Source organism: Acanthaster planci, linkage group LG15 (genome assembly GCF_054643075.1).
Source record: "Acanthaster planci isolate LZ-2023a linkage group LG15, COTS_SCS, whole genome shotgun sequence".
Lineage (NCBI taxonomy): Eukaryota > Metazoa > Echinodermata > Asteroidea > Valvatida > Acanthasteridae > Acanthaster > Acanthaster planci.
In genome coordinates this window covers 8,723,317-8,746,550 of record NC_141791.1, presented here as the reverse complement: position 1 = coordinate 8,746,550, position 23,234 = coordinate 8,723,317, and the positions used below count along the sequence as shown (strand labels likewise).

At 39.8% G+C, this 23,234-nt stretch overlaps 1 protein-coding gene across 3 annotated transcripts in view; it reads left to right on the top strand.

Annotated features, from left to right (window-relative positions):
* Positions 1-4,497: 4,497 nt before the first annotated feature.
* The window catches only part of LOC110977612 (EEF1A lysine methyltransferase 1-like), an 85,948-nt gene continuing 67,211 nt past the window's right edge, over positions 4,498-23,234 (top strand). The window contains exons 1-2 of one of the 3 annotated variants that reach the window (XM_022231895.2): positions 4,498-4,593; positions 19,295-19,430. In XM_022231895.2, coding sequence (XP_022087587.1) covers positions 19,326-19,430 — 105 coding nt within the window. In that variant the 5' untranslated portion in view covers positions 4,498-4,593; positions 19,295-19,325. Of the gene's footprint in view, positions 4,711-18,731; positions 19,188-19,294; positions 19,431-23,234 lie in introns of those variants that run through there. The other 2 variants (XM_022231894.2, XM_087146956.1) reach the window with 2 other exon arrangements.

The following is a 23,234-nucleotide window of genomic DNA, read 5'->3' as shown; positions in this document are numbered from 1 at the left end:
AGTTAATGACGAAAAATAAAGTAGAGTTCAAGTGGGCGAGCCGGGCGTTCATAGGTCGCAGGGGATCGAGGAGCGATTTAACCGTACTTTAGCTGAAAGGTTATTCGGCCATCAATACGCTCAAGAAATGTTAAACGAGGGTGAGCGAAACGTGGAATGGGCATAGCGTTTGCCCCAGGTCGTGTTTAATCGACAAAAAGAGCCTACCGAAGCTGTCAAATTAAAACAAGTAAAACAAGCACCGAGTGCGTCTTGTAAGTCCCTCAATAAAGGACCGTACAATCAGAATCGAACATTTTCCGTAGTCTTGCAAAAAAACCAAAAACAAGTTATTCATTAATTTGAAGAAGTCTTTCTCAAAATCAGACTTGGCTAATTTGCGCGGCTCAGTGTTTTTATCGATGAAGCTTTTCATCCAAGACCGTTGTTTAAACGACATGACGCAGTGTACTTCTTTTAACTGAAGGCCGAGTTCCAGGTACTTTTGCAAAGTACGATAATGAACTACGTATTTATGTTTTGTGCCTAAAGTCGCTACGAGTTTGTCTAGAGATGTTACTTGATCGCTTTTGTCAATCAGGTTATTTTGGTAGCTTGAAAACCATTCAGCGGGGACTACTAAGTTTTCGGGTGCCAGCGGGGAGTCGTTGTGTTTGTCGTGCAAGTCTTGCGGGTAGTCATTTGGTGGGATTTTAAGAATAAACTTGTCTAAGCTTTTAAGCCACTGAAACTCACCCACGGGTAACGAATGACTCATGGCCCAGCCGTACAAATTGTTGGCGTCCAGGTACATGATATGCGACTCTGGTTGATTTGGGATTTGGGTCATAGTCTGGTAGCCCCGGGTTGTTCGCCTTGGCATAGCGCTTTGCACCCATACTCGAGATACTGCCTCGTTTGGCCCTTTCAAAAAACAGGTGCTGGTCTATGTCTGTCAGTAATTCCAGTTTAAAACCCGAGTGCTTTAACAACGCGTCCCACGATAAGCCCGGTGACGTGTAATAGTTAGCTGGGTCAAGGTCGTATAGTTCTGTTTACAGACTTCGCAGAAGTTCTCAAATACACCCGCTAGTAGTAACACGTCCGTTTCCACGTAGAGGTCGTGGTAGTCGCCTAGGGTTTTACAGTTAAACGTTTGCCATACTATTTGTGCTCGGGCGTGTTCTGTCTCGGTTATGGTACTGCTTTAGAGAACTGTAAAAACCCGATTGGGGAGGGCGTTGTGGTTCTTCAAATTTATTAAACGAGTCTATGTATTCGTACGAGTAAATTCCCTTTTCTAAAAGCATGTCGGTGTCATTTGGAAACCTTTTGCAAAGTAAGTTAAAACCATCGGGTGAACAATTTTTAACCAGTCGATCTAGCGAAGCCGCCATGAAATGAAACGAGCCTAAGAGCCTAAGTTTCGGACCAAACGAAAACGAAATGCAGTTTTCTGTGTTTTTAGCGATTATTTTTATTTCTTCTCCTTTAAACTAGTGGGCTTCCTGCATGATTAAATGTGCGTCGTATTTCTCCAAATTGTGTAAAATCACTGGAATAAACGTTTGATACGGGACGACTTTTAACTTTAGGTTACAGTTTGCGTGCGCAGGGCCTCCGTACTTACCCGTCAGGTGACAGTGATCTCTAACCTTTCTAAACTTGTTGATGGGCTTTGTGCATGTCATAGAAATAAACTCTTTAAAACCAGCTATGTTTGTAGTACTGTAATTCACTCGATCGCCTTTAGTCCTCGGTTCTTTGAGGATTGCACACAGACACTGGGTTTCGTCCGTCTTTTCGATAACCTTTTCACAGATCCAACTGCAGTTACAATTTTTGTAAATTTCTTGTAACTCGTGCGACCAAATCAACGGCTTTTTACTTTTAAACATTTTGTTAGTCTTGTCTACTTCCTCAGAAAGAGACCTGACAAAATCACCTGCCGCATCTTGACCTCTGTACGTCTTTTGGCTAGAGCATTTACCGTCGCATCTGACGACCGCGTATGGGTAGCCGCAGGGTTTGTGGATCTGGGTTTTGACCATGTTAGACGAAGTCGGTGAAAGGCGTTCTAAAACAGACTCAAAATCTGCGTGAATGACAAAAGGTGCATCTTGCTTGTTCTTGTAGTTTTCAAATTGTAATTTTTTTTACCTTTGGTGGGTAATTCGACTTTACAGGGAACCGCGTCTAACCCTTGGCAATGTTCTTTGTGCCTGGTTAACTTTTCTTCTGTTTGAAAGTGCGACATGCAATTAAAGCGCCAGTATTTTTATGCTTGTGTTTATTAATATCGCCCGCCAACCGAAAAAGTTTTTAATCCAGCAGTAGTGACTCTTTTCACCTTGGGTAAAATAAAGTAAATTGATAGGTTCGCCCACGCGCTTAGTTTTGTAAAGAATGTAAACGCCGTCTTTTTGTCGTAACCAAACACATTGATTGCTAAGTTGGTTTGTGATTCGATACGTGGGATTTGTGAGATGGGTGCCGGAAAGCTTATGTTTGTAAAATTTATATATCTTGGATTAACTTAAATTTGACTTTTGACGTAGTCTGAATATAATTTCAAAGCTGCCCTCAGCGCCCATCTAATACACTACTGGTCGTTGTTTGGGACGTTAATAATTTCTTTTTTGAACCCCAATTGCGCAGGTAGTGGAATGTACGTCGCACCCACCGGGTTGTATTTAACCACGTTGATATAAAAAGCGTCAACTTTTTCAAATATCCATCCCGATCCGCGTTGTGTTGAGCCTCCACATCCTCCATCTGTTTTTGCCTCTGTTCTGCGAATACATTTTTAATGTTGGCTTTATTTGCAACTAACTTATTTTCGCTTAGGAAAGTAAAAACACCAAAGTCGGTTTGGTAGGGTTTTTCCAATCTAAACTGCACTTTGAGAGCGGTTTGTAGTTTGTAAGAATCAACTTCCTTCAACTCCTCTCAGGCTAACGCTTTCTTCGTAGTAAAAAAACTGGGTATTAGCTCCCAATTGCGGTAATTGCCTTGAAAGCGTCTTACGTTTCTAATGTCGACTTCTGCAATTTCCTCGGGTTGAGTGTAAGCTTTAATCGCTTTGATGAGATCTTGTTTAACGACTCTGCCCTTGTGTGTAAATGGGATACCGTGTTCTTGGACTGTTTTTAACAGCTGGCGATATGACTGACGCGGGAGGTACCTAAGTTGCCTTTGGTTCGTTCGGATAGCTTGGACGAGCTCTGGTTTGGTATGAAATTTACGCTTGGGCGCCGGTAATGGAATGTTATACTGCTTCACAAAATCTGCTAAAACCCCTCTTTAAACCTGTAAAAGGTCGATAGTAGAGGCCTGTGTTGTGGGTTGTTCATGTCTCTATTTATATATAGGTTTGAAATTTTTTTTCGTTTTTCCCCACGACTTGATTTGACATGTTTTTTTTATATATTATAATTTTTATATATAGTCCGTTTATTTAAGGCGGTTGTAAACATAGCACATTTTGCTTAGAACAGAGCCGCGCTTTAAGTAGAAGTCATGAGTTCAGACCAGGCAAGTCGAGACTTGTAGCGACCAGGAAAGCGAGGGAAATCCCCTTTGGCTTTGTTTGAGAGTCACGTGGTCAAAGGTCTAGGTTATTTGTGCGAGAATCTGTGCAGGCCGGCGCGAGTCGCGACTTGTTGACAAAAAGTGCGCCGGGGCCAAAGGTCAAGGTGAGTGAAGTGGGAAACCCCGGCAGAGAGGAGGAAACAGAGTGCAAAAGGGGGTTGACGTTGAACCAAATTTTTCCTTATTACTGAAGTGTGGCTGGGGGTCTGCCAATCGCAGTCCTGCAAAGAAAAGGAAATTTTTCTTAAGATGTAGGGTACATTTTCATCTAAATTACCACTTAATTGCAAATTGTGGCAAAATGAGCATTCTTGTATCCTAAAAAGGGGATACCTTTGCGAGGCGTTTTGACACAGGAATAGGCATTCCACTGCCGTTCCACGAAGCAAGTGGAATAATGAAATAAAACATGATGTATTAATTTAATCACATTTTTTTAAATAATTTTTTTCTCAAATTAAGTTACAACAATGGATTAGTCTCTGTTGAATATCCTAGATTGTGAATGGCCTGGAGCAAGTCCTCCCAATAAAAGAAATGAAACTGACCTATGCGCAATGAAATACGACTGATTATAAAACCGTTCCCTTCAATAGATGTTATTTTTTTCAATTTCACCAAGAAAAACTGCTATTCATAAAAAAACATTCAAAAATTTGTTCAGTATATCGTGGAAAAGAGTACCGCAAAATGCAAAAATTTCTGCCTCCATGGAGTTTTGCTGTTTTTTGACGAATTCCAAATCTCGGGCTGAATCGCGGGCTACCTTCAGCCAGGTGTAATGGTACCCCGTACGAGAGCCCGCTAGTTTGCACCCAGACTTCAGCAGCTACGGATCTCGTTCAGATCTGCGAGAGTACCTGTCGATCTAAGTACTCGTAGAAAATTACGGCTGTTTTGTGTCGCAGCTAATACGCAAACGCCCCTGGATGGTAAGTCATACACTCTTTGCGGCGTATCATTGGTAGCGTGGATCGCTCTCTGCAATGTGGCACGAGAGGGACGAAACAGCCGTCGCTTTTGGTAAGTGGGCAAACTTCGTCCGGAGTGGGAAAACGGCAAAAAAAGGCAACATTTCTTTCTTTAAATGAGGAAAAGGCGAGTTTTCTACAATTAACAACCTAGCGGATGGTTTACACCGTAAGTAGTGAACATACCAGTTCAATCTCAGCTCATGAAATCAAGCAGATGTTTAATTATGCCCCCGTATATCCCAGATGACCTTTTCGAAAGAAATCCCTATAAATCGGGAAAGGGGCCCAGTCATGCCAGTATACGACGGAGGAGTATTCGTCGGGCCCTGCTTACGTTACGGGTCTAGCGAAGATCCGTGCCACACTAGTGGGGCCAAGTACATGTACAGTCACGAACACAAATAACACGAGCACACTTGAGACGAGATCGCGCTCAAGACGAGCATATTTCTTCAGTCCCGTTCAAAATCGTCACGTATGAGAGAAAACTTACGTGTACTTAAAACGAGCTACATGTACACGTACGTATGCTAAGACTGAGCGCTTTTGCCAAATCGACAGTGTCAAAAACCATTGTCCATGGCATTTTTATTACGAGTACAATTGAAAAGCGTCTTCAAAAGCGCTATCTCAGTAAGCAATTCCTGATGGAGGGCATCAGTAGTTCTTGAAAAATGCTAATCTGCTCGGCAATTTGAGCTGCGGTTTGGTCATCGATGACTTGGTGACTCTGTTCCTTGTGCCGCTAGAGGGGCTTTATTCTAGACGACAATAGTTGTTGCAATGTTGCGGCATCAAAGGAGTTTTAATCACAGCAGATCTGGTGTGAAAGGTGTTTTTTAAAAATCTGAACATGAACAATTATGAAAATAGATCCCGCCCACCAGTTACCAACCAACAGAAATTCCCTAATTTCAATGCCCCTTTACATCCGGTCCTTATATGAACTGGTTCTCAAATTAATTAAACCTTTACTTATGACAACAGTGGCCGGCTACCCTGCGCCGCCGCATGCATGTGGCGTGGCCAGGCAAAGCACTCCTTGGAAACTGGTAGCCAACGTTGCACAAAACTTATGTGCAACGTTGGCTACCAGTTTCCAAGGAGTGCTTTGCCTGGCCACGCCACATGCATGTGGCGGCGCAGGGTAGCCGGCCACTGTTGTGTCAAACAAGCAAGCATACTCAAAATCTTGTTTCGTTCATTCGAATCATATTTATTAATATGATTTAAAATTTATTAAAATTTTAACTGCCAAGCATATTGTTTGGATTACACTACACAGTACTACAAAATACTAAGTAATAGTCTGAGCCTGAAAGACCTAGTGCTACAGATTACTGACTTCTGGCTAGGTTACTTCCATTGTTACTTGTACAGAGAACAATAAAGCCATGCATTCATAGTGCCACAACACTGTATGATACATTGTCTTATCTATTGTATCTTATGGCTTCACAGAACAATAAAGTCATGTCCTCTTACAAGCGACAGCGCTCTGTACTAAATTTTACTACAAGTAGTAATTTGTAGTATAATGTAGGGTTAGGGTTAAGATTGAATACTAATCCACTGCATATACTGGTAATGCATCATTGGCAGTTACAGTTACCATGAAGCAAGGAATACATGTTGGTGTCATGGTACACGTTCAAGAAGCATATCATACCTATTTTATATACTAACCTTTTCTATCTCCTCTCTATGGATAGGCTCTCTGGGCGCAGAGCTTGGCTTGCTGATGATGGTCATCGCCAGGCTTCAATCTTTACAGTGGCCACCAGTGGCCACTACCGTGATGCCCTTTAAAAATTGGCTTAAAAATTTCAATGATCTTCAATCTTCTTCAATCATTCTGTATCTACTGAACAAGTTTTAAGACCATATTTTGACGGGTTATGGAATTATCTTGGAAATGATGCATCTCTTGGTGTCAATGATCAGTAGGCCCACATCTATTTAAAGTTTTATTCAATTTTCAAGTTACCATTCAGCGCTAGCATTTCTGTGAACGACTGGCAGCCGCACCGAACACTACGTTTTTTTCACGGACTGGTTTTGCATGGCCCTGTTGACAACATGGTATGGCAACCATATCAACGTAGCTGAGTTGTGTGACTCTAAAAATGTGGCACCAGACTACTATGTATACATGTACATTTAGACTGGTTACAAGTCGTGGCACAGAATTGAACATTCTGCACCGATTTGATTTTGTACAATGCACATATTGAGACCAAGTCATTATTATTTTGGGATTGCGAACTGGAGTATGACCCAGTTTATTTTTTTCTTTGCTGTTTCACTGGTATTCACTCAGGCACTGGGCATGACAATAAGCTTTCATCGGATAAATGTTTGTGACCCAGTGACTGACTTGCATTGTTTGTGAGTAATTACATGCAACTAATTTTCGAAATACAGTGTTGCCTTTATGGCATCATGAAAAGTAATAAAACACAACACCAAATGGTAAATTAAAAGTTAGTACAGTATTATTTATTTTTAATTTCACAATTCAAGCAGACTGTTCAGCATGTAAACAAAAACAATGAGAGTTGCAAGTTGAATTTTAAACACCATGTTGAAATTGAAGGAAAGTATTAATGTCATTAACAAGCATGATAAGTAAACCTTTGAAAGTGGCCTTGGTACCCTTTCAATTGGCCTTGGTGCCCTTCGGTTTTTTGGGAGCATTGGCCAAGTGGCTTTGACCCTCTGAAGCTTAAGGTTGAAGCCTGCATCACCTGATTTTTTATTGAATTTTGAATATTAATTTTCCCCATAGGTTTTGGACATATTTTTCAACTGCCAGAATGGTACGGACCTTGGCAACTTCACAAAATGAAACTTGTTCCAAGCAAAGACCATAGTGCATAGATGAACCTACTTGTAGGAGCATGACATCACTTTGATGTCATGAAATGATTTGTTATTTAATTTTGAAGATCTATTTTCTCCCATTGATTTTGTACACATTTTGAAACCCATTGACTTTGTATATTGTACATGTACAGTTGATGCATACGCATGTCCGCGTGCGATCAACTGACGTGTGGGATCAGTTGATGTTTGCAGTGTCGCACGATCTTATTGCATGATTTCTAGATAATTTGGCTAGAAGGTTATGAAAAAAATCATGCAAAATATCGAGGGAAATGAACTCGTTTCATGTCATTGGGCCTCAACCAATAAGCCATTTCTGAGTAAAATTTGACTAAAAATCTGGTGCACTGAGTTATCTGACTGCGCATAAACATAACAATTTGAATTCCTCAGACTAAAAACACTGTTGCTATACCTTGTGATTCGAGGCAAGCTTTTGCATAGCGACCACCATCTCTGGAATGGACTGGTTCCTTTGTCCCCTCCTTATCCATTGAGAACAGTGTAATGTTGCAAGGCATCTCTCATGTAATTGTAAGCAAAAGCTTGCCCCGAATCACGAGGTATAGCAACAGTGATTTTAGTAAGGAGAATTCAATTTGTTTTGCTTACATAATATAAAGAACTCAGTGTATCAGATTTGGGTTAAAGTTAACTCACAAAAGGCTTAGTGTTTAAAGCAGCACTCAACATAAATTGTCCATGCACGTAACGACCACTTGCCCAGTCTCGCGCCAACACATGGATTCGATCAGGACAATATTTTCAATGGGTCCATGTGTTTTCTCAGGACCTATTGGGACCTCCTGGACCTGAAATTGCACCAATTGAGTGCTTAATTAGGACTTTGCTCGATCAAAGGATTCCAAGCAAATCCCACAAAAGCTGAACTTAAACGAAATTCATGCACCAGAGCAAGAAATTGCTGAAGGAGTTGACACCGAATAAGCATGATTACAATTATCTTGAGCATGGGTACACCCAACAAGCAGACGGTATAGTGCGGTGGGCAGCTGGGTTTGGAAGCTGGATGGATGAAATCCTGGAACTGGTGGGCAATAGTATTAAAAACATTCTCAATTTCAAGTTTTTGTCTGCACTTTCTGTGCTCTGTAGCTCTGGACAGTGATGTTAAGGGAAACAGAACTAACTCAAATTAGCTTTAAATTTAAACTGACATATCCTGGGTAACTTGAACTCTACAAATGGCCTTTTTTAACATTTCGACATGGTCACCAAAATCATGTCCAAATGATAAAAAAGGTGATTAACAATGATTGTGTACATCCTATGTGTTCATCAGCACAATCCAGAGATCAACTTGCACGTACATGTACAGTAAACTCCAGCTAAGTCGGCACTCTCGGGACTCAAGAAATCATGACAGCTTACGTGAATGCCGACTTGTGTTGATGGTCGTCATTTTGCTGACTTACACGTACCATGCACGTACACGTGTATTGCCTATGTACATGTACAGGTACATTATGATTCCTTGCACTAATTCAATGGCTTTGATTTACCCAGGTTTATTTCTACCTCCATGGTCTATCCCAGCAAATTCATTCTCGATTATTATCCTGCAAATTCAATTAATGATCATGTGTCCCTAAGGACGAAACAAGGATGGCAAGCCACTTGCAAAGTTGCATATGACAGAGTTGCGACTCGACAGAGCAGTACGTACGTGAACGTGATACAGTTACGGTACATACACTTGATACACACGTGTTGGTTAAGTTCGTTCCATACAGTTTTGATACCAGACCCGACGATTCTGACTACCCGATGAATCATTATCACGCGTCTGGGAATCTCTGGGCAGGGAACCAGACTACGTTCAATAAGGCAACCCCTGAAATGCACAGATCGCATGCGTGTAGCACTAGAGGGATTACTGGTATTGATGTTTTCATACTGGCCGCGCACGCACAAAACTTGTCACTCGACACTTCTTGGCAACCGCGGGGAAGGAAACTGATACCAAAGCACTATTTTTTTAATGCCGACTTACACAAAGGAATTTTTGTGGTTTTGTGGAAAAGGGACTGAGAAAAGCATGCCGACAGATATGAAATGACAACGTACATGTATAAATGCCGACTTACATGTAGAAATAAAATTTTGAAGGGAAATGCATTACAGACAATCGGGACTTTTGTGAAACGGCCGACTTAAAAGATATGATGGGTTACTCGATGTCGACTTAGTTTGAGTTTACTGTACATGTACCGGTACATGTACATTCATTAACTACTGTACCTCCTTTGTACATTATTTAGTGTTTTAGTATGATGGATTTTATTCAAAGGAAAATAAAAATCAGGATGGAGCACATTACATGTACAGTAAATTTGCAGAGGTTTTACAGTTGCATTAGACATAAGCCTCGGACTGACTAAAGTCCCTGAAAACACGGTGCATACTGTATTTCATAACAATGCCCCCCCCCGGGGACAAACCAAACCATTTCATTACAGGTTCACAGTAAATATTCAAAAATGTATGAAATTTCAGTGTAGACCTATGGTTATTTATGTAAGCTGTTTATACGGAATAATTGAATTTCCCTATTTGCTTTGTGTGTATACATATACATGTAGGTATCCTTCGTACTACTCCTGGAGTGAAAGACAGAGAGAAATCTGTTCTCCATGTTAGTTCTGAGCATTGGAATTCAATGTATGCTGCAGTTACATGTACATGTACATGTAGATCAGAGGCAAGTGTACCAACGATACAGGAAGCAGCTGTACTATGAAGCAAGGAAATTAAAATAAAATTGGTGAAAAAGCCTACTGTTGCATTGACATACTGACTGATTGCTGATTCTGATTAATGCAGTCATGAATCAAAGTTTGTGTGTGTACCACCATCATAAATGGTTCCCTCATCAACGCCCATGTGCCCGGTCCCCCACTTTAACATTCAGGTCCCCACATACATGTACTTCCCATTTGAATAAGAACCCAAGGTTGCTATGCCAATGAATACATGTACGCATGTATGCTGTATTTGTGTTCAAGTTTTGACATCAGTTTTTCCATACTTCAACACGTGTACAGGTGTAATGCTGCACTTGTAATAAATGGCTCCTTTTTGCAGTGATACAGATGTTCTTCAACACAGACATGAGGACCGTCTCCATACATGTTTCATGTTCCATATTCAGTTTGAAGCAGGACCGATTCACAGAATGGTGAGAACAGCTTCATCAAAGTATACCTGTAACAAGATCATCTGGAAAACTGCAACCGACAGGACGTTATTTGCTTCCTGGGTATAGGTATCCTTCATGCTGTTGCTGAAGTGAAAGGAGATAAACCTGTTCTCTACGATGTTAATTTAGTTAAAGATTGGAATGCAACTTAACTGCAGTTACATAGACATATCAGAATTACATGTAGGCTACCCAAGATAAAGGAAGCTGTTGGACATCCAAGCAAGGAAAGATAATAAGTGGTGAGATGGCCTGCCTTTGGGTATTGACACACAAGGGATGGCCAGTTTTGATGAATGCAGTAATGAAGTAAAGAGAGGAGGGGGACCAAGGCATGGACCAATGCAAATCACTCATTGATCAACATCCGTGTGTCCAGTCCCCCACTGTAACATTCTTACTGAGATGTAGCCAAGTGATATCAAAAGTGCTGAAAGTTCTTACATCTTTTTTTCCATGCATCAACAAACTGGTGCACAATGAATTCATAGTTTCCTTTTTTAGATGGCACAGAAGAATGTTTACCAGCATGTACATGTACATAAAGGAAGTCTTTTGACATGTTGGTGTCGTCGATGGAAATGCCATTCGTACCAAGTCTGTTCTACAGAAGGACTTCACCAGTATACCATGATTGTCTAAAAAAGAAACCGCAACCAATAGCACATGAGTTATGTACATGTAGATGAATGTGTACATGTCCCCAGCATATTTCTTTCAAGATTTCAACAGAAATTGTAAACACATGTTTCAGAAGTATTATGCAAAGTTTTCAGCCATCATAAGTTCCTGATATTTTAAAGATGTTCCTGTGTCCTAAGTATGTAGGGCATAAAAAAGTTTACCGGTATTAATATAGTATACAGTAGTGAAATTCCTTAAAGCACAAATACAGCTTTTCTCTTTTCATTTATAAATAGTAAGGACATTCTTTAACTCTGGTAATCCTTTACCTTAAGGACCAGTTTCATTGCTCAATATTTTGAGAGTACATGTACATGTAGCTCTTAACATGTGCTTAAATTCCACCACCAGAGTTTGTGCTGCAGTGCACTAACAGATACAGCTGTTAAAAGTAATTGTTTGTCCAGTTACTGTCAATAGGAAATAAGATGTACTTTTGAAAGAATTGTGTGAAATTGATGTTTGCATTGTTTTTCTTCCCATCTTTGAAATCGACATTTCATATTTTGTGTATACCGATGGCCCTAACAGTCCCAAATCCTCTGGTATCATGGGTATTAAGATGATTTTACATGGTCACGGTTGCAAATCCGTACACTGTACTGGAGCAAATCCTTCTTCTGGTAATCAAACCCCATACAAGAAAACATGAAGTGCACCTTCATTTGATGGTACTCCACATTTTGTATTACCTGACTGATAATTTCCGCACGTTCGACAGGGATGAGGAAACAAGTGTGGAGTGAATTGAATTGAGCATTCGCATTTGAATTAACTGTTCATTAAATCATTTGTTGCACATTTTTCTTTTAAGCAGGCAAGGGAAACATTGTGTTTGTCTCTGAGATCCCAATCAAGGTCATCTTATTTCAAACAGATATTGAAGAGATGTTGATATTTTTGTCTCGCGTATAAATCGAAAGTCCAATATAAAAAGTTTGTGAAGTCTGTATGTATTATCAGAAGAGTGAAGTTGGACCTTCACTTGATGGGCTTCACATTGTAAACTAATTTGGTCAATCATTAAGATAGCTAGAAAGGGAGGTGTTATAGACGAAAATTGACCTAATGTGACAATGATGTCATTACATGACAAGTGACATTACACTAGGTGTACTCTTTGAAGCCGTTCATCTCCTGAACTACATATCCCATTGGAATGAAACTACACAGATAAACTGGAAAGGGAAATGTTATAGACGAACATTGACCGTGTGATGACAGTGTCTTGATCATCAGATGCCAATGCACGTGACATTAATGTTGCATTCTTTGAAGTACTACATGTATATCTCCTGAAGTACATGTCTGGATGATCGGACTGAGACTTTGAAGATATCTAGAAGGGGATGTGTGATAGACAAAAATTGACCTCATGGAATAATGACATCATCAGTTGAAAAGTCACGTGACATTAAAGTTGCATCTATTACAGCCTTATATCTCAAAGTAAACATTCCAGGGGGGTGAAATTGTGCAGATATACATATAGAAGGGGTTGTGTGATAGATGAACGTAGACCTCGGGGAATGATGACTTCATTAGTTGACAAGTCACATGACATTAAAGGTCATTCTTTAAAGCCCTCTATCTCCTGAAGTACATGTCCCAGCAGCTTGACGCTTTGCAGATATCTGGAAGGGGATGTGTAATAGATGAAAATTGACGTCATGGGATGATCACCTCATCAGTTGACAAGTCATGCCATTAAAGGTGCATTCTTTAAAGTGGTATATCTCCTGAAGTACATGTCCAATTAGGTTGAAACGTGGCAGGTATTTAGAAAGGGAAGTGCTGCAGATGGAAATTAATTCTGTAAAAATTCCTGTCTTCATGCTCTGGACACTTACAAACACATGAAGGACTGTCTGGTGTCCACTCTAGCCTGACAGACAAAATCTATTGACGTCTGAATATTTCAGCCAGGCCTGCAGCCTTGTAAGGGCCGGCGACCATTTAGACCCGGTTTGAAAAGGGCCCCCCGGTAAGCTCGCCCTGTTGCAAAAACCCCTTTCATATCGGCCTGGCTACCGGCCTGGGATGCTGGACTGGTTGTTGATCTCGAACTTCTCCATCCTGGGGTCTATTGTTTGCAAGTACTGGTACATGTAATCTATCCCAGAAGGAACCTGCTTGTGGTTTTTAATCCTTCAGCTCTATACAATGTTTACACTAATCCGCTTAGACCCCTATTCATCTGTGGAAGCATGGTGGGGGAAGCCTTTCATCAGGGACTTTGAAATGCCAATGTGCAGACAGGCCTGATACCGGCCTAGAGCAGCCTGAATACCAGGCAGGCATTATACCGGGTGGGCTGTCGGGGGGGGGCCCTTTTCAAACCGGGTCTAAATGGTCGCCGTCCCTAAAAAGAGCCCAGATTGTGCAGTGCTATATAAATTTCTTTTGTTCACGAACTTGGCTCAGTGTGCTGCTGACCACTTTTCAACAGTGTTGTAGTCGAGACCTTTATGACGGAGACCAAGGCGTTCGAGACCAAGACCGAGACCAGCTCTTTCAAGACCGAGACCAGAACTTTGAGACCGAGACTTTTGCAGTTCGAGACTAAGACCAAGATGACCGAGACCGAGACATTGCACAATATATTCAATATTTAGGCCTACATGTAGTTCATTGATGGTAAACATGGTTGACAATTGGCATTAAACAGCAAAATTAAGTGCAAATTTTACATGTAAAGCACACAACATATTGTAGCGTGTCCCGCTGAACAGGGTTCGACGCTGGTAAAGAATGACACTCAGCCGCAACTCGCTGTTTTGGTCAGGAAATCTGTTTTAATGTTGTCGTCCACAACAATCCATCTTTTTTTTAGCTCAAATCCAAACATGGCGCCAGATTAGCATGCAGTGGTGCTGTGTGGCTCATCGCTGCAGTGGTGGAGCGCTTTTGTCCCGGTGGTAATTCGCTCACTCTAAATGTCCCAAACCGTGGTATACTGTTTCAAAACAAGGCTGGATTTTCACCACTTTTAAGAGTGAAAAGATGTTGGTAATTCGCAGCAGCGTGGTCTTTTGTTCCGAATACGATCTTTTGTTACAAGGCCCTGTTCCCTATGTCTTAGTTCGGAGACCCCAGCCACATGTATGCACATAAAAACATACGTGTCCGGATCTGGAATCCTGAATCCCTGGTGGGAAGTGGTTAAAGGTGCACCTTTCAAAGCACTGTATCTAGTGAAGTACATGTACATGTCCGATTGGGTTCAAACCTTGCAGATATCTTAGAAGGGGAGTGCTTAAGATGAGCATTGACTTGATATGATGATGACTTCATAATAAGACGAGTCACGTGACATTAAAGGTGCACCTTTCAGAGCGCTATATATGTACATGTCCGATTGGGTACAAACCTTGCAAATATCTTAGAAGGGGAATGCTTTAGACAAACAGTGACTTGATGTGATGTTGACGTCATCTTGTGACAAATCACATGACATTAGAGGTGCACTATTTAAAACTATATCTCCTGAATTATATGGCAAATTAGGTTCAAACCATGCAGATATCTTGAAAGGGAAGTGGTCCAGACAATAATTGACCTCAGGTGATAATAACGTCTCCTTAAGTACATATCCCATCGTGCAGATAAGAAGAAAAAGAAGTGTTTAGTTGAAGATTTACCTGATGTGATGATGATGTCATCAGATGAGGAGTTAAATCACATAGTACGTGCACCCTTTAAAGTATGTATTTTCTAAAGCACATGCCTTATTTGGTTGAAACGTTGGCCTGGAATGGTCATGATGAAATAATTTGTGCAGTAGATTGGTTTGTTAAATTAACAAAGGAATGCGAAAAATCCCTCTGTTCTGCAAACAGACAGATGACCTCTAGTTTCTTCCTCTTCTCTTCTGCTCAAAAGCCTGTTCCATTTATGCACCTTTTATGCACCTGTTTTCAACACAACATGTTGGTTGTTCAGCAAAAATTAAGTTGTTCAGCAATATTCAAACGTTACATTATGGAAAAATCTTGAAGCAAAGATAATTCTTAAATAATAACGTCTTGATGACGTAATCAGGGGATTTATTATTAAATTTTGAATGTTTAAATGTTATTTTGATTTTTAAAAAATCCATGTACATGTAAAATCAACCTTGTCCTCCAGCAAAATTGTCTTTGTGGCAAGTACCACAGTCAAATTGGGTCTTCAATTCATCTTGTGTTGGTCAAATCATGTGACCCTTCTGCTTGAAACCGGAAGTGGGCTTATTGTTTAAAAGTGGTAATAGGTGTCGACTTCCTTTCAATGGTGTTAGTTGTAGGGGGGTATAGTATTCTTCAGAACATCTTTTGATGACATCAGGTTGAAAATCTGAAATATAAATTTTGAACAGATGTCTGTGGTGAAGCTTGTTGGAATTGGCTAAAAATTGGTCTTTACCCAGTTGACACTTGCGTGAAAGTTGGGGCCAATGACATCATCAGACTGGAAGTTAAAATAACAAGTCTTTTTATTTTTCAATATTCCCTAAAAAATCAACTGTAAGAGGAAGAAGCGTGAATTGTCTATAATGTAATAGCTTAAGTATTGGAGTCTATTGCACCAACTGTGTAACTAGTTTACTTTTTCACACAGGTGAAGCACCAACACCAAAAACACACCGCACCATACCATATTTGCGTACTCAAAAATCCAATTTGTACTGTAAACTGTGTACTGGCTTCTGTGTGGGTGAACACGCTAAATCCGCCTGTGACAAAGACATTGCAAAGTGCATACGCATGTACATGCACTCAGGGCAGTGAAACAAGCATGTGCAAGTAGACTGAATTCAGGTCTCTTTGTATGGAACACCAAATGCCGAAAATGTCATTGCAATATGTGGCACTGATTTTTATGGAACGCCCAAAGATAAAAATGTTTTAAATGCTGTTCCATGCTTTTTTAACGATGAACACAATGTTCACTTGTATTGTACATATCCAAATGGGTTGATACCTTGCCGGTAACTGAAGACAGATGTGTTATAGACAATCATTCACCTTACATGTATGTACGTAGCAGTGACATCAAGAGTTTACAAATAAAGCGACATTAATGTTGCACTCTTCAAAGTACTGTTTCTTGTGAACCTGATTGGGTTAAAATCTTGCAGATATCCTGAAAAGGAAGTGCTTTAGAAGAAAGTGACCTAATGTTATGATGACACCATCAGGTGACAAGTCATGTGATATTGAAGATGCACTCTTTAAACCTCTATATCTCCTGAAGTGAGTGTCCCATCTGTTTGAAACTGCAGATAACAACATGTAGAAAGGGAAATTTTACACACGAATATTGACCTGATGTGATGACATCAGGAGACAAGCCATGTGACATTAATGGTGCACTCCTTAACCCCTTCGCTATGGAGGACTGCAAACACAGCACCATTGTGAGAGGATTAGTGCATACCACACATGCAGTCTATTCACCATGCAGCTGCTGGTGAATGGGGACTGCTGCTGGACAGAGCTTGCATACTGGGCATACTACAGCGTTGTCAGCAGACAAGTCATGTGATATTAAGGTGCATACTTCAAAGCACTATATCACCTGAAGTACATGCCCGATAGGGTTCAAATCTTGCAGATGTCTTGAAAATGGTGTGCTTTAGAGGAATATTGACCTCATGTGATGATGATATCGTCAGGCGACAAGTCACGTGACATTAAAGGTGCACTCCTGAAAGGAACTAGGCAATGGATTTTTCTTAAGATCACTTTTTGTGTATCTCTGTACTCTTCTTCCATGTATGAAGACTGTTTGACATCTTTTTGTGAGACTACATAAACTGAACCGTACACTTTTTCAAACATTAAAAATTGACCAAGCATTTCTTACAAGTGAGGACACTTTTGCCTTAATGTAAATACAGGGAGACAATGTTCGGGTTGCGTGTTATGTTCAAATTGTGAATCCCAAATTTGCTATCTGGAAACATTTCTGTGAAATGGACTTTTGCTGGATTTTTGCCTTATACTTACACAGCAATAAATTGCCAAAGAAAATGAAATCTGCCATAGCAGAGGTAAAAAAAATCTAGAAATTTTTTTTGCACAAATCAGTGCAACATTGAGATTCAGTGCCTTGGATGACATCATAGTTCTGCTCATGAACATGCAAATAGCATTTGCATAAAACAAAAAAAATCAAATATGGGTTGAAATAGCAAAACAGATATTCAAGATAAGGTTAATTGAAACCAAAGATGCAATTTCAAGGGTTTTAGTAAAATTTCCTGGTTCCATTAAGGCCCTATATCTCCAGAAGTACATGTCCATTGGGTTCAAATCTTGCAGATACATGTATCTTTAAAATGCAGTACTTGGGAGAAATATTGACTCAATGTGATGATATCATCAGGAGACAGGTCACCTGACATTAAAGGTGCACTGTTTATAGCCCTATATCTTCTGAAGTACATACATGTATCTCATTAATTTCAAATGTTGCAGATAACAATGAAAGGAAGTGTTCTAGATGAAACAGTACCTGATGTGATGATGACTTCTCATCATATTAGGAGTCAAATTACATTTTACTTTTGTTTAAAGCACGTTATTTCCAGAAGTGTATGCCTGATTGGGTTGAAACCTTGCACCCAAATGATCATGATGATAGATTTACGCCATTACGTTTGTGCAGTAGATTGGTTGCTCTTCTTAAGAAAGGGATGCAAATCTGTTGGCAAACAGACAAGTGCTATTTCATAACATTTTTTAAGTTTAAGCACAAATAAAGGATACTATGAGACCGAAACAGAAATTGAGTGTTTTCTGCCGTTGTTCAATTTGAAATATGCCCAAGAGTCAGAATACCAAGTACAGTGTCTGGAGATATCATTACTTACAGGGAAGATGAACTGAGAAGAAAACAGGCTAAAACAGCTGTGCTCTTCCCAACACCTCTTCTCTTTTTAATTTTTTTTTTTAATCAGTGTGGTAAGAACTCACCATATGCTACATAAGAATAGAAAGAACCCCGGTTTGTCCTGTTTCTCTTAAATTTGTGATTTTTTAAGGCTGTTCTGGGAGTAAATTATGAGGGCGTGCCCGTTGATAACATTTTACAGCCTTATCTGCACATGTACATGTACATGCTGTAACGCTCCACTGTATAGTATTTATTATGAAATATAATAAACTACATGTACGTGTACTTGCTGTACATGTATAGTCTCTATCACATTGTTCACAAGTTGGCCAGAGCTGTGGTTTCTGCCAAGTCAGTTCTGAGTCATCTACATACATGTGAGATTATCATGTAGAAGGTAATTGTACCACTGAGTTGTAATCAGATTGCGAAAGACTGTGCAACCTTTTAAAAGGCAGGTTTTCTATAAATAGGGTTGGATTTGGGGTTTAGGCATGATTTGTTACGGCATGGAGAAGAAATGTCAGTAGTCAATTTCAAAGTCATCCCCTGTAGAAGTGCTGGAATAAATGAAGTCTGGAGCTTCACCACAACAGAGAAGAATTGTCTCTGCATTTGCTTTGAAGTATACATGTAGTACGCGTGCGAGTGATCATTAGCCCACTGTGAATCCTGTTGACGCACTGTGGTCTGCAGGGCGTGATGTTGTTGGTCCAATTGCACTACCATAGACAGGACTGATCCCATCCGGGGTATGACTGTGAAATTAAGCCTGGAACGCATTAGTGTTTGACCGTGCGCACATCACAACATACATGTATTCTTTGCTGGTTGCAAATACATGTACAGGCATATGCTGACTATGGACACCGTGATAAATCTGAAAGCCCAGTTTGAACACAGCTTCAGCTACATGTACATGTAGTTTCTGATTGGCTGTATCAATATTTGTTGCAAGGAAAAAGTGTTTTAAGGTAGTTACTGAATTTTTAATGAGGTTAGTGAAATCACAAAGTGAAAAAATATTTGTAATGCTGAAATTTCAATACGATGATGTTTTCCTCTTTTTTCCCATTCCAAGGCATCTGTGTATTATTACATATTTCCGAGAAATGGGGGACTCAGATGATGACATACCAAAGCTTTCTGCTGAAACTATGGCAGCATTGCAAGAGTTTTATGGAAGCCAAGAAACAGATGATATTAGTGAAAACTGGGTAAGTTGATCGTAATTGTCCAAATTTATACATGTACATGTATATTTTGTATTCATTCTAATTTTTGATCAATGTTGAGCAAAGGCTTTGATTCTCAAGACTATGGCTCTGACTCTGAAGGAGAAGGCTCAGGCTTTGACCCCCAATCCTTAAGGCTAAGGCCAAGGCCCTCAAAATTGCTACTAATACAGCATAGCTATCTACCACCTAAAAAACACATTCCAAAGTAACATTCATTTTCTCCCAAAATACATGTTATTACCGTTCAAGGGAAATTGTTTGGTGTAGAGTTATTTCAAAACTGAAGGCTTTATTTAAATCTGATGATGCGTCACAGACATGATACAGATTAGACAAGACAACTGCTTCTTCATACATGTACATGTATGTAAATGTCCAGTGAGCTTCCCTCACACAGCATTCAAAATATGTTTATTCTATTTAACAAACTAACACAGAAGTTAATTTAAATGTCCTACAGAATGAGGATATATTGTTTTGTTGTTGAAATCTCTTTTATTTTCCATCAGCAAAAATTTGCCTTCTGAAATGGTTCAAAGTGTTTAATGTTACAGAGATAAATGCAATAGTACCTTGTTATAATTGAGTGAAAATGGGCAATTTCAACTTACTGTAAGGCACCAAGTCAAAATAGAAACGGATCATGAAGTGGGAAATGATACATAAACAATAAGCTCCTTACCCGCTTCAGAGTAAAGCAGGCAACGATAGGGAGTCACTAGCTAAATGCTTGTGGTTTGATGAACGCCACTCCTGGGTGATGTTTTCTAACAATAGAGAGCTTTAAGGATTACACTCCATTGTGGCTGGTGGTTGAGTCATGAGAGCTGTTTATCAACAGCTGGGACCCCAGCCCATTGATATGTCAACAATTAGGGGGTTGGGATGGGTTTATTGTACCGTTTACATGGATAAGGATTTTTTTCCTTCAGTTTGCACGCTACCCTTACCAACATTAGTGGACTTTTCTTATTTCACTTTTTAGATTGATTTTGAAGTCCTGTGATTGTTACATCTATAATCTTCTCCATTTACTCCATTGTCTAATCCAATTATTGACAAATCTGTGATGTGGAAATCACTGCCTGACAGTGCTAGATTTTGGGAAAGAAAACTACAGATCTTAATTCAGTGACACGAGACTTAGTGATGCACATAGGCCTGTTGACTCTGATGGAGTTAGTCTCTTGTTAAGAGATTAATTGCTTCCCTTCTGAATAAGCTGTGCTAAGCCTGTGGATGAACTGGCCCAATTTACACAACAAAGCCGATGCACAGTAACCATTCCTGGTAAGCTGGGAGTCAGGGCTTTTGTACCAAGGTGGGGGAGATGGTACAGTAGTATGCATCAAAGGGGTTGCGCATAGCCAATTCTCTTTCGGGAAACGGTGCCTTGCAACCATTACCCACTTGCAGTTGAATCGGGCAACGGTTTGAAAGGGGATTAAGGGCAACCATGTCCCGCTTGGTCAACCGTTTCTATTTTGACTTGGCGCCTAAGTTGTTTTCTTTCAAACAACTCGATATACAATTGATTAAACAACCATTGCCTTCTGAAATAAGAAATTACATTCTTCTACCACGTTCATCAAGTATGGAATTACAAAAAAAGTTCAATGAGTTAGAACCCATACAGCTGTGTGGTAATTTGGGTTCAGTGATTGCATAAACTTGCAAGATAAACTGTTTAGACTTACATGTACATGCACATGTACCTTGAACAGAGTGATGCTACATGTACATGTACTATAAGTTTGGTAATTGAAAATGTCTTTGCATCGCAGCATGAGCTTCAAATGAATTTGCAGTTTAAGTAGAAAACATTCTCAGCTTTATGGGACACCATTTCTGATTACTGATTTGAGAGAAAGAATGCAACATTTGGATTGCAATTTGGGCGGCCATGCTATACAAAACTAATAATTCTGATGATGTAATTAAATCCAGTTAACTTATACATGTACATGTAGTAAAGTGTTAAAGATAAGACCATGTAGAAAATGATCCATAATGCATGTATGATCTAATGAGCAAAATATTAGTTCCAGGGCCAGTATTTATACTAACAGGAGAATCAGCTGATGTCTACATGTGCTTCATGTACATCTACGTGTAATTGTATGCAAGTTAAGAACAATCTCGCTGGTCTTGTAGCCACCAGCATAGTTTTTATACATACATGTACACATAAAATTATGATAATTTTGTTTTGGGGAAGCAGCAAAATGACCCATCAGGGTACGAAACTTTCACAATGCGAAAGTGAAAGTGAACAAATCTAGGGTGTTTCCCTCCATGTCAAAACATGATTAAAGATGCAAGGTGAAGAAAACCTTCTCTCCCCAGTTGTAGCCTTTGAACAACAGGTGACAAGACCATCTTCCGAAATTAACATGAAAAAATGGACCAGTTTTCTCATTTACATGTACATGTATGGTCGAAAAACTATCCAAAAAATGGGCTTCCGTGAGTCCCTGTTTCCGTGATTCCAGAAACACTCATGTACAGTATGTATTAAAGAGCACCTCTAAATAAAACGTGTTTTATCTGATTTTATCTGTTCAACTACATGTAGATATGGAAGCATCTAAATCAGATGCATTGTCATTTGTCTTGAGAGCTCAACTACTGTATATAACAAGCCAAGAAGGGCTTTTTTTTCTGTTCGTGCCGAAATGCGAATTCTGAATGGAGATTGCGTCATCCAGAGAAAACAGAGGAAATGAGGGAAACCCTGGCTCTGCATTCGTAGTGGATAAAGCCATGTGCATGCCAAACAATGCATGCAGCCAAAGTTTGGCATGCACAAGAGTTTACCCACTATAAACTTGTTTGACATAAAGGTTTCTCCACTACGAACACAGGGCAAGGGTTCCCCTCATTTGATCTCTGTTTTCTCTGAATAGCGCAATCTACTTAGAATTTCCTTCTTGGTATGAACAGTACAAAAGCCCTTTTAAGTAAGGGTTGAATGTTTAAAAGTTAACCGTTTAAACAAAAAAAATATCCGTTCAGAGATTTTCCTAAATGTTTAAATGGGACTAATTGTTAGAGGTTTAACAAAGTTTAATTGATGCAATCTGGGTTAATTTTATTTTTCAACGATGCTGCAAATTGAAAGTGTCTTTACATTTTGAAACACTTCAGCACCAGATCAAATCAAAGGAACTGATGATAACTCAAAATAAGCTAATTTGAAACTCTGCTGGCATGTATCTCAAATACATTCTTCATTACTGTGAAAAGAATAACTGATTCTTTGTAGTAGAGATACACTGTACATTGACCACACTGGATGGAGGAATCTTTATGCGTGCTGCAGCTACCGGTATTGCCTTGGTGCTGTCACCCACTCAACTTCAGCACAGCCCCGCTGCTCACATAGTCACTGAAGTGTTACGGTTCGGGATTTAACCCCCAAAATAAACCAAAGCTGCAAGTCCACTTTTATGAGTCCATGATGTGTGTCCTCCTTATTCAGTACCTTGACAATCACCTCCCACCAGGAGTTGACCCCTGTACATGTAGGTCATATGTACCAGAGCTAGTCTTTGCTCAAGGCACTACATATACATGCAGCCTTCGCTCCAGATACTGCATCTCCTCCCTTTCTTAAATCCTTAATTCTGACTAAATCAAAAAAAGTTTCAAAACACATTTTAAACGGTTACTATGGAAATCTATATTTCAGTAATCTGCTGTCACTATAACATGTCAGACATATAGATGGACTCTTTTTTTTTCAGCAACTCAACAAGCAACAAGATTCAAAATACAACACTT